Below are 12,794 nucleotides of genomic sequence, written 5' to 3'. Positions count from 1 at the left end.
TGTCCCAGACCTACTTGCAAATGGGAACGGTCCTTCACATGGGCTGCAACATATACTTGTCATATATTAAGTAAACAGACACACTGCTCCACAGGAGTCACAGAATTTGAAAGAATTCCACAGAACAGCTACGACGTGTGCCCAGGGTGAAATGTGGGTTATAATAAAGCCCAGAGGAGTCAAGCCACATGCTTGACTTGTATCAACCAGAGAGTGAAGAGCAAAATTGTGAATCTCCAAAGTTAAAAGCACCATCAGGTTTTGAATTTATAGAAATGGTAAGTGCAGCTGAAGGTGTAACCTGTGATTACGCTGCTGTCAGGCATTTACAGTATAATTAATGTTAGTCATTAAATGAGTGAAGCCTGTTGGCGGATGGCTGGCCGCAAACCACCTCCAAAGGCGTAGTCTGCCCCTGATGGTTCCTCATGTAGTTCCAAGTGTATTAGATGGTTGGTTCAATAGATCCAATTAAATAATAATTATTTCAATCATTTTCACTTAGGTTTTTTTTTTTTATATACCAGGGCTGCCAGAAAATGTATATACATGACTTGTATTCATCTTTGGTTATCAGTGTATATTGAGTATTACAATTTTAATAGTTTTTTTCCTCTCTTAAAATGTGTATACATTTTTTGGCACCCCATATTTTCTCCCCATATATAATGAAAGCTTTGGAAAATGGTGGGAGAATGGATACAAATACAGATATAGATACAGGCTTCTTTTAAACTGAGATACAATTCACATACCATAAAATTGACCTTCTGAAAGTGTACCGTTCAATGATTTTCAGTATATTCTCACAAGAGTGTGCAACCAGCAACACAACATTTTCATCAACCCAAGAAGAAACTCCATCCCCATTAGTAGTCATTCTCCACTTCTCCCTCCCTACAGCTTCTGGCAACTAGTAATCTACTCTATGTCTCAATTCATCCGTCTGAGATATAGGCTGTTGGAAGTAACCTCCTGTTAAAAGAGTTTTTCAGTAGGCAAACTACAAATTCTTGTCACCAAGGACTACTCACGTACTCAGAAATAGCACAAACAATGTAAAAAGGCAGGGCAAGGCTTTTTAACACCATAATTTAGGAGGATATTTTGGGTTTTGTCATTTTGTTTATTTTTTATTTTCATATGTTTTGCAAATCAGCCATTGGACTAAACGTTCTCTAAATGTGGGTCTAGAGTTAGTTCCATGGTAAAAAAAAATCACCCCGTGCTTTGAGACGCGGGCTCTTCCTCACTTGATTGCCCCCTTCCCCGTGTAAAGTGTTTCTTACTTGGTGTTAATAGACGAGAATGAATGCTCCAATCCGAATGCCTGTGGCTCTGCTTCCTGCTACAACACCCTGGGGAGTTACAAGTGCGCCTGCCCCTCGGGCTTCTCCTTCGACCAGTTCTCCAGTGCCTGCCACGACGTGAATGAGTGCTCATCCTCCAAGAACCCATGCAATTACGGCTGCTCCAACACGGAAGGGGGCTACCTCTGCGGCTGCCCGCCTGGGTACTACAGAGTGGGACAGGGGTAAGGCCATCAACCTTCCCGCAAACCGGAAAGCAAGCGGGGTCCAATAGGCATGTCTAACTCAGGCTTTTCTCCCTGAGTTCAGGCTGCCTGGCCGCCTGGCACTGCAGGGAAGTGAACGGTGATTAGAAGTCCAAGACACAAAAGCGTTGATCAGAGCCCTTAGGGTATGGGAGTAAGAAGCACCAAGAAGGCATATGGATTATATCTGTGTTACAGGATTACCTCCTTTGTGGTGAGCAGAAGGCTTGAACTTGTATGCAAGTATCACTCTCTTGCCACCCAGAAAAGCCTGAATTGATTAGTCAGATCCCTCAAGGCCAGAGACAAGCAGATGTTTAAAAATGCAGCTCACATGTTGCCATAGACACCTGGGCTGTGAGGTACAGGTGGAAACGGCTTCTCCCAGATTCTTCTAGGAATTTTGGCAGGTGGTAGCCCAGTGGTCCCTGAGGAAAGAGTTTGGCTTCATTTTGCACAGAAAGGACCTGCCCCATTGGTGTGACACTGCTCAGCACACGCCTGGTTCCATAGGGCTGGATTCCCTTGGACTAATCACACACTCCCAAGTGCAGCCTCTCAAGCCCTGTTGGCTGGGGCTGAGGTCCTGGCCCTTCCATCACGGCACCCTGTGCTCAACAGCACAGAAGATGGGGATTTAGGAGTCAGGTAGGGTCACCTTCCTCAGAAAGAGCAGTGTGTGAGGCAGACCCTGAGGGGGCTGGACTAATCTGTCCACCATTGCTACATAATAATGCTTGAAGCAAAAAGCGTGGTCTAGACAAGGGTCACCTAGAGCCAACTCATTGACTCTTTCACCAGAAATCTCAGTCATTAAAGCAGAGAGCTTTGTTGGGGGCAACAAACTTCTCTTAGCATTCTCTTTGGAAATTCATACTCTGCTTTTACCTTCCCAAGTTATTATAACTACACTCAAGTGCTTCATTCATTCTAATTAGGATTGAAAATTGGGGAAGCCAACAAAGAAAATGTAACATTAATTGAAAAAGATACATGCACCCTTATGTTCACTGTAGCATTATTTACATAGCCAAGATGTGGAAGCATCCAGGTGTCCATTGATAAGTGAATGGATAAAAAAGATGTGGTACACACACACACACAGGAATATTACGCAGCAATAAAAAAGAATGAAATCTTGCCATTTACGACATCATGGATGGACCTAGAGGGTATTATTCAATGTGAAATAAGTCAGAGAAAAATAAATACCAAATAAATACCATACGGTTTCACTTAGATGTGGAATCTAAAAAACACAAAACAAAAACAGACTCAGCAACAGAGACCAAAGGGATTATTGCCAGAGGGGAGGCGGGCAGGTGAAAAAGGAGAAAGGGAATGGGAGCATAGTCAATAATATTGTGATAAAGTTTGCACGGTGACAGATGATTACTAGATTTAGTGGGGTGATCATATTTTAAAGTATAAAAATGTCAAATCACTATGTTGGCACACCTGAAACTAATATAACTAATATAATACTGTATACTAATCTGAAAATTTTTTTAAGAAAGTATTTAAAAAGAGAAAATTAGGGAAGCTTAGGGCGTACTCTCAGAAAAAATTTGCTGTTCAAAATAATTAGAAATCTCCTGTATTAAGTGTGAAGAAAAGAGTTACAGAGAGTATTAGGTTTTCAGGTTGATGAGCTTAGAGCTTGCTGTGTTGGATTCATATTTATGAAAAGTCTTTGCTCTACCACCAGGAAACTATAATCAAAATTAGTGATAAAGTCTAACAATGCCTTGCTTCTTTTTGCAAATAGCCACTGTGTCTCAGGAATGGGATTTAACAAAGGGCAGTACCTGCCTCTGGATACAGAGGTTGATGAGGAAAACGCTCTGTCCCCGGAAGCATGCTATGAGTGTAAAATCAACGGCTACTCGAAGAAAGACGGCAGACAGAAGAGAAGTGTTCATGAACCTGAACCCACTGCTGTGAGTAAACCTCACTTTGTTTTGTCGCGAGATTGTATCCATATGGAGTCATGTATACCATGCAGTAAAACTTTATGTAGGTTTCAGCCTCAATGAAGCTAAAACTATCTTGAAATTTAATGGCTAAATTAATGGATACAATATGGCAGAGGCCAGTAAATCAAAATTAGTTGATTATTAGCTTAAAACAAGGACTGGGGGGAAAGACTTCAAGATTCACAGTTTCAGATCATATGTTTTAGTTTTTTATTTGTGCCAGATGTCCATCTAGAAAATAGTTATTTTGAAATCATTTTAAAAAGTATTTTGGGGCCGGCACGGTGGCTCAGGTGGTTGGAGCGCCGTGCTCCAAACACCGAAGTCGCTGGTTCAATTCCCACATGGGCCAGTGAGCTACGCCCTCTACAGCTAAGATTGTGAACAATGGTTCTCCCTGGAGATGGGCTGCTGTGAGCTGCTGTGTGCTGCTGCGGGCTACCATGTGCTGCCATGAGCTGCCGATGGCCAGCGTGAGTGGCCGGCGAGAGCTGCTGTGAGTGGCCGACTGGCAACCGGCGACCAACTGCTTCAGCCGGGGGAACACAAGGCTCATAATACCAGCATGGGCCAGGGAGCTGTGTCCTATACAACTAGACTGAGAAACAACAGCTTAAACCAGAGTGGGGGTTGTGGGGAGCGGAAGGGGGGGGGGATTATTTTGAATTTGTCCAGTTCTGTTTTATACATCTGTAGTAAACTAGGCTGACGTTAATTTTCAGTAGGCAAGCCACCTAGGTCTCATATTCTGTGACATTTATAAGATAGGTAAGCGTTCTTCGTATAAAAATGTTGTCTCCAAATAACTTGTATTTTGTAAAGAACCGAAGACCTGAATTGCCTGCAGCTGGTGTTTTTTGGCTGTAAATGGCCTTTAGCAGAATGGTTAAAGGCGGGGGCCACAGACCTCCTGGTTTTGAGTATGTTCCCAGGCCCTTCCCACTTATTACCCATTTACATGTTTACTTAACCTCTCTCTACCTCAACTTCTTTCTTCATCTATAAAATGGGAATAAAAATACTAACCTCTGAAGGGTGATGAGGATTAATTGAGTTGATCCTGTGAAGTGCCTGGAACGGTGCCTGGCATATGTATTGTACATGTACATAACTATTGTACATGTACAATAGTTAGTTAGACATACCTCGTCTACAACTAACTGGCTGTGCGACTTGGGCAACTTGCTTCAGTTTTCTGGGCCTCAGAAATTTTTATCTAGAAGATAAGACTTCTCAAGGCCAAAAAGTCTGTGCTTCTATTTTATAACAATAAATAGGCCAGTGTTACTTTTACCTTGAGTAAAGTTAAGGTACCTAACTGATTTAGATATGACAGTAAAGATATTCATCAAGTGCCCCAAACTACAAATCCAGAAATTTTGTCTGTGAAACCTTCCCATTGTGGTACTTGGGACATGAGTCTGCCTGAACACTGATGGCACTTTTGGGCCACTGTAGCCAAGTTCTTACTTAATAGGCGCCCAATCAAAGCATTGGAGAGTTTTTTGCTGGTCTTACTAAAATACATTCCTAAACCTGCCGTCCCTGTGACCACGTGAGACTTGGTTTACCGGGGCCCTGCCCCACTGGCTTTTCCCAAAGCTGGTCCAAACCCGAACCCTGAGGCCGCTGCCGGCTCCTTGCTCTGCACTGATGGCTGCTAATAAACACACTCCCATACTCAGCTTGTCATTTGTGGGCTTTACAAACCAAGCCCGACCTTTAGAGTGAAGACTCCCCTGGGGACAGTCCCTGCTGTTGGATAACAGCTGCACTTCTTGTTTTGACTCCAGCAATAACAACAAAAAATTACAATCATTTCCTACATTTTTTATTATTATTATTAATAAGCATGAGATTCCATAAACATCAAAAACACTTGAAATGTGAATGCTGTCTGTGGGCTCAGCCCTGTAACCTTACCTGGATAAGGCTGAGTGAGAAGTCGTCAGGATTTACAGAGCAACAGGCTCTGTGGACTTGACCTTTTCTCCCAGCTGTCAGGAAGTTATAGTCGCCTCCTCGTAAGGGAAGTGCAGCAAGGGGCAGCAGTAAGTTGTCATTGTGGCTGCAGCCCCGGCAGAAAGTCCCTTTCGAGTCCTCTCCTTGTGCTGTCGAAGCTCTTCCCACATTGCTCCTGTTTTTCCTCCAGGTTGAACAGATCAGCCTGGAGAGTGTTGACATGGACAGCCCCATGAAAATGAAGTTCAACCTCTCTGGCCTTGGCTCTAAGGAGCACATCCTGGAACTCGTGCCCGCCATCGAGCCCCTCAACAACCACATCCGCTACGTCATCTCCCAAGGGAACGATGATGGCATCTTTCGCATCCACCAAAGGAACGGGCTCAGCTACTTGCACACGGCCAAGAGGAAGCTGGTGCCTGGCACGTACACACTGGAAATCACTAGCATCCCTCTCTACAAGAAGAAGGAGCTTCAGAAACTGGAAGACAGCAATGAGGACGACTACCTCCTAGGGGAGCTCGGGGAGGCTCTCAGAATGAGGCTGCAGATTCAACTCTACTAACCCCGTACAGACTGGACTCCAGGCTCCAGCCCCTGCGCAGCCTGCCTTCAGAAGCCTTTGAGAAGTCAATGACTAATTTTAAAGAGGAAAAAAAGACAACTCTTGTTTCCTTTCCTCCCTGTCTCAGACTTCAGAATGTTGACCCTCACAGGGAGGGGATAATTTGGACTCTGATGTGACCAAAGATTTGAGTACAAAGGCAACCGTGGTTACTGTATTTTTTAGATAACTTCACTTTAAAATATATTAAAAAAAAAAAAACCTAAATGTTCAAGAGATCGGCATATGGCACTAAATGCACAAAAATAATGTGAGCTTTTTTATTTCCTGTTAGCAGTCTGTAACACTTTGGGTATTTTGCTATAGTTGCTAATTAAAAAAAATATAGATGTTTATTTATTTTTAATGCAGTAATATATGGAGAAATGAACAAACTATGTAAACAAAAAGGGAAACTCACTTGTTTTTCTTTAGATTTATAAATTTGAGCTATTTCTTTTAGAGGTGCTTTTTAAAAATTCAGTAGATTCAAGAGATGTTTCCTTTGGTTTCCTGCCAGTCGTCCAACTGGTACACATCTGATTATTTTAAAGAACGCCTCACAGAGCTGAATGGGCAGTGTAATCAATAATTTAAAAGATGGAAATGTCCTTCGATCCTTTCCGAAGGAGATCAAAGCCAGAGCAGCTCATTGTGACGGTATTTCACATCAGCAGACACACCAGGCAACGACGATGAAGCACAACACTGTAGCAAAATACCTTGACTGCTTGTGAGACCAGTAGCGTTGCAGGCCAAACCGTACTGTATTTCCTTCTCAGAACCTCAAGGAAGCACATATGCTACCCACAACACCTCATTCCTACCCAGGGTGTGCTGCGGACTCGTGGTACTGTAGGCAGCTGAAGAACTGCCGTTCCTTTGACAAGGAACACCTGGCATTCTGTAGTGTTTGGTGCTGTCTTAGATTAATGGTGCATTTATTATGTTCAAGCTATTTCAGGATTGCCATATGTGCAAACAAATCATGCAGTACAGCCAAGGAATATATGTTGTTGTTTTTTTTAAATCCATTTTTTTTTTTAGAATTTTCATTAATACTGTAGTTATACACCATATGCCTCGTTTTATCATAGCCTATTGTGTATGAAAGATGTTTGTACAATGAATTGATGTTTAGTTTACTTTAGTCATTTAAAAAGATATTGTACCAGAACGTGCTGTAATAGGAGTACGTCTCCGTGTTCTTTTCAACCCAAGAACCTGTCCCTGGACCAGTGACCAAACCTCATATGTGAAATGGCCAAAGCACATGCAGGCTCCGGGTTGTTCCTCTCACACCTGTGCTGACCAAAGATTAGTAACCAGTTATATCCAGTTTGGGGTTTTGTTTTATTTTGTTTTGTAATAACTAAAAAAAGAAACAGTGTAAATTTGTAATCAAGTGTTTGTGAGGAAAAACTTATGGTTTTGGGTCTTGTTTGTTTTTGTAGGTCTGTGTATCAAATATGACACTTTTCTTGCAATAAAGCTTATTTTGGGGTAGTTTGCTGGTTGAGAGATTTATGGGATTACAACCCCTGTTGTTTCTGTGGGAGAGGCTGGGAGCTTTGCTTTAAGAGGACCTGTATGAAAGTTCCAGAAGGAGAGCCAGGCACATTTACCGGAAAATGAATGTTGTCAGATCTGCGACACACAGCAACAGTGTTCAAATGAACAATTACAATTTAAAGTCATATTCAAAGAGAAGGACATAATCCAGGCAGTTAGTTGTTCACTTCCGAGTAGATTGTAAGCCTCCCAGGACATCTAGAGATGTCACAATTTCTTCACTCCATCCTCACATAAACGTTGGGTGCCGTTGTGTTAAAGTACCCGTGAAGAAGTCAAACATCCTCTCAGTTTTCCTTCTTTAGAGTTTTCCTGAATGGGGTTTTTAAGCAAAAGTACATAGAAGACATACAATAGACCAAAGGCACCTTCACCAAAAATAATCCAGAGACTCCTATCTTGTAATGTGACACTTTTCCTTAGTGGAGAAGTGGATAGCGATGACAAGTTATTTAACAGGAACTCTCTTTTGATACACTGCAGAAATGAGTACAGAAACCTCTTAGCAGTTAATTTGATACAAAGTTTGAGAATTCGTGTGCTTAAATTTTTCATCCAAGAAATAAGAAAACAAGGAAATATTATGACTGATCTTAACGCGGTTCCTTGCCAATCAGAAATCAGCTGTATGGAATAAGGAAAGTATGTATTCGCCCCAGGGCATCCTTTAAAATTTAACATGCGTATTCAGTTTCATCTGGCATCTATTATTGGTACAGCATGAGGCTTGTAATATAAAATTACGTGGAACCAAAGTTGACTCTAACTTTGAATGTTGAGCAGCAACACTCTTAGTTTAGCTTTAACCTGCTCTTGAGGAAGTTTGAGAATCCACATGATTAGGTGCTTTACACAGAAGACAAAAGATAAATGACCATTAGTGGCTTTCCACAGAGCAATGCACTGGAAGGAAATGACTACCTCCAGATGCTCCTTCCAGGAAGAACCTTCTTAGGCACCTCTGGTGCTGTATTGCAATTCTCTTACTGTGAGCACTAACAACAGCCATGGTTAATTTGTGTTTCTGGTAACTAACCACTAATGATACATTCTGTGCCTTTTTGTCATTCCCACTAATTGTCCCCTCAGAAATTACCTCAGCTAAGTTACAGAAAACTTTGCACAAGAGTAAAGTTTGATGTTAAGCCCTGACATAGAAACCAAATCCAGTGGGTACATGTATTAGTAATGATAAGCATTAATTTGGTCTTCAGCTGACAGGAATTCTTTTTTCACTAGCATTCAGATTCGGAACTATTGAAGATGTAGTCCTGTCAAATACTTTTTGATGTTGCTGCTTACTTTTGGTAGACAAAAGTTGGTCAGTCTTGCACATAAACTTTGAAAATATTCCAGGGTAATATATAAGGACTTTACTCTAAATTCAAACATCTGCCCTTTTTAAATTATCTACAAATATCAAACAGAAACGTTCATACGATTTGTCCCTTCTAAATACTCCAAGGTTTTATTTTCTGTTCATTGCCTTTTTGAGTCACAGAATAAATGTTTGGCGTGGAGGGTGGGAGATACAACCCAAATTTACAGAACATCAGTCTATTTGAGTCCTTCAATCCCTTGGGTTCATATCCTTAATGCTTCAAGGGAAACAAGTCAATTCACTTGTGAAATTGGACCATGAGGAACTGCCAATATCTGGCCATGCTTGACCTACAAAATGGCAATTTCATATGGTTTGGTTGAATAATTCCGAAATATTCATATTCAAGAATAGACTGGAAATCTGAAATTTTCCCTTCTCTGTGAAAGACAATCAATTTCATTCCTGCCTTTCCATGCTGCTTGTGGCCCATTCTACTCCTAATTTATGGTAGTCCCTAAGAGAATATACATAATTTATTCAAACAGCCACTTTCTTTCACGCTCCAAAAACTTTGGAAAGAGTCTAAATCGCACATCTTTAGGACCTTCAGAAGATTACTGGAATCTATTTAAACACAAAGACAAATCCATTGGTAAAGGTCAAAATATAGCACAATGTTTAAATGAAAATGAAGGAGAAACTTGAGGAATCTTTACTTCAAAAGAGATGTGGGAAGATGGAGATTCATTAAAACCCCACAGTAAGTGATGGGAGCAGCCATATTTGCAATCTCAGCCAGCCTACCTTTGATATCTAGCTTCTGGTTTCTTTCTTTTTTTTTTCTTCAGCATGATTGTTTTCTCAAAGACAAAACTGTGGTTTTCTTGCTTCATAAGTTGTGTTTCCGACCCTAATTCTCCTGGAAAATCCTTGTCATATACAGAGCAGTGGAGCACTGAAATATAACATACAGCTCACTAATTCAGCATTTTAACCACCGAGGCAGCATAACCTTGCAAGTAAAAGAAAGAGACCCTCAGTGGTGGGTGGGCATACTCACTGATGCCCTTGGAGCTGCAGCCCCCTCTGAGACGCTCTCCATCCACTTTTGGATGCACAGATGGGTAGGAATCTTCCAGGTGTCCTGGAATAATGTGCATGGCATTTTTGTCCGTTTATGAACACACAATGAGTTGAAATAAAAAGTGGAGAGAGAAAAGGAATGACTCAGGGTGCCGTGATACTGATGTCACTTGGCAGACCTGTGTTTGAATCCATCTCCTCAGACACTACATTACCTCCCTGAGCCTTGGTTTCTTTCCTAGGATGATGTCTCCCTACAGTGTGGCTGAGAGAATTGAGTGAGACAGTACAGGCAGCGCTGTCAGCATAGGACCCGGCTCACAGGAAGCTCTGAGTAACAGCTGCTCTTCCTCTTTTTCCTCCTCCTCCCGCTGTCACTATAATCACTGTGAGGGGAATGCGACCCCACGTTCACACAAAGCTCCTTCCTAAGCATGGCCCTGAAAGTGTGACCTTCCCACTGAACTGCAGGACCACATCCAGGTAAACAGCATCTCCGCTGTGTCTCCTAAGTGGTCTGCACCTCTAGGGAATCTTTAAATGTCCTGGTGTGGTGGTGAGCATTTGCAATCTGCACCCTGCTCTTCACTGACTGCAGTCATGGGCTACAGCCCTGGAAGTCTGTGCCACAAACAGAGCCAGAGCCCTGGGAAGCCAAACATGAAGGAGAAAACAGACATCGAATAATCCCTTTTGGGATGTAGTAATATCATTCAATGACAGAGCAAGAAAAGGCTTTAGAAACCTACTCATATTTACAAGTGAAGAAACTGAGGCCCAGAGTCGTAACCCAGCTAACGGTACTGCTAGTTTCCATAGAGCTAAGACCCAAGGCCTGGATGTCCTATTGTAGTCTGGTACTATTCATATTTCCAATACATGGAAAGTCTATTTGGATCTCTTTTAAACCCTGAGGATATAAGCCAGTTCCCATGGTTTTGGCTCACATGGAATCCAAAAATGTTTTCCAAGCACACTTCAAGCACTGCTTTTGGTTTTGTCTACCCCACCCTCTGTGTAACTTCTCCCAGCTGCCTGTAGACCAGAGATTTGTCTACACACTAGAATGCCAAGATACTGGCTGCCACAGAGAAGACCCCACCTAAATCTTATACTTCTCTAAAAGCACACTAGAGCCCTGGCTTTCAAAGGGTTAAAAGTTTTATTTAAACCAGACCTGCAAAACTTTAAAAACACATACACATTTGTTTTACTAAAAATGCTTCAGGAAAGCACACTAGTTGCTTGTGTTGCTTAATTGTCATTTTTTTCCCCCTTTTCCTATGAGCCTAAAAAAAGATATTACTACTAGATTAAGTTGACTTACTTTAGAAATAGCCAAGAACCAACAGCTCACATTAGTCACCCTGTTAGGGCTGCAGATTAAATGTCAGGATGTAGTGTAGACATTTTCCAAAGGAAAACAGGAAAACACTTTACATGACTTTTAGAGCAAACCATAGGGAAAGTTAACATTAATATCCTCCCCCAGACAACTACTACCAAATGTATGAGTTCCACTAATGGAATAGTAGTAGAGGTTCTAAATGACCAATTTCTGAAAGTGTGTCAAAAAAGCAGCCCGTTGGCTTGCATCAGCAGCCTAGGTTTCCGCTCTTGGGTGTACCTCCTTCCTCCTGCTCTGTCTGACCCCAGCACCCGTGTACTGAGGGAGCCCATTCATACAGGGGTGGACTGGCAGCCTCAGGCCTATGCACTCATGAATAGCAGGCTTGAGGCAGGGTCCAAACATCATGGCCATGTACCAGCACCTGGGAATGCCACCTGGGATGAACCTGGATCTTAGTCATTCCAGGACCAGCAAATATTCAATGAATACATGAAGGGACCGAGAGGATTCTAAGACTCTCTACATTGTCTACAACCATGGACCATCATGGACCACCATTGACCACCACGAGGAGCTGAGCTTCATCCAAGGAGTGGGTGATTTCACAGTAATTTTACTGGAAATCTCCTTAACGCATTTCTGGGGATCATTCTGGAGGTATCTTTCCTTCTTTCTGGAGGACTTTTTTATTTATGCTGCTTTTCTGTACCTTTCTAGGGAGCCCCATGGATCTCACCTAGGTTGAGAGCAGATTGAAAGGCTCTTTGGGAAAGCTGACTATAATTTGGATTTTTCACACAGAGGACCCCTGATCCAAACCTGACTGCAGCCATCATTTCTTCGGTTGTCATGGGAAGGAGAAGAGGCCTAGTAACTTCTCTTCTTAGAAAGAGATTACACAGTTCTTAGTTTTGAAACAAACTGACTACATGAATATTTGTTGGGTATCTATTATCCAATCCTAAAAAGATTTTCCCTCCAAAATCTTATAGTCAATTCAGAGAAATAAAATAACCACGTAAGATTATAAAATGGTACATGCTGAAAGGCCATAGTGAATGTCTGAGACAAATGTCCCAGGCTTTGTTTTGGAAAAGGGAGCAGTAATTGAAATGTGGAACTACTGAAGATGGTCTCCTGGAGATGGTGGAAATTGAGCTAGACTTTGAATGAGGTGGATTTGGATAGAAGGTAGAGAGCAGGAAGGATTTTCTGAAAGATAGACTAGCATGAACAAATGTTGGACATCATTATGTGAATGGCATATTGGAACACAAGTTAAAGATACGCCAATGGCGTTGAACGATGGTGCCATGAAGAACAACAGATAAGATTATTAGGTAAGGTAGAGCTCAGGCATGAGGGAT

The 12,794-nt window shown here is 41.9% G+C and overlaps 1 protein-coding gene across 1 annotated transcript in view; it reads left to right on the top strand.

The window, feature by feature from the left end:
* Nucleotides 1-7,603, top strand: part of FBN2 (fibrillin 2) — a 266,506-nt gene extending 258,903 nt beyond the window's left edge. Inside the window, exons 63-65 of the mRNA XM_019732405.3 lie at nucleotides 1,303-1,534; nucleotides 3,324-3,495; nucleotides 5,684-7,603. Coding sequence (XP_019587964.1) covers nucleotides 1,303-1,534; nucleotides 3,324-3,495; nucleotides 5,684-6,058 — 779 coding nt within the window. The 3' untranslated portion in view covers nucleotides 6,059-7,603. The remainder of the gene's footprint in view (nucleotides 1-1,302; nucleotides 1,535-3,323; nucleotides 3,496-5,683) is intronic.
* Nucleotides 7,604-12,794: the final 5,191 nt, after the last annotated feature.

The sequence above is a fragment of the Rhinolophus sinicus genome, chromosome 3, assembly GCF_057876585.1.
Source record: "Rhinolophus sinicus isolate RSI-liver-muscle chromosome 3, RSI-T2T, whole genome shotgun sequence".
Classification (NCBI taxonomy): Eukaryota; Metazoa; Chordata; class Mammalia; order Chiroptera; family Rhinolophidae; genus Rhinolophus; species Rhinolophus sinicus.
This window is presented reverse-complemented; position numbering and strand designations above follow the sequence as displayed.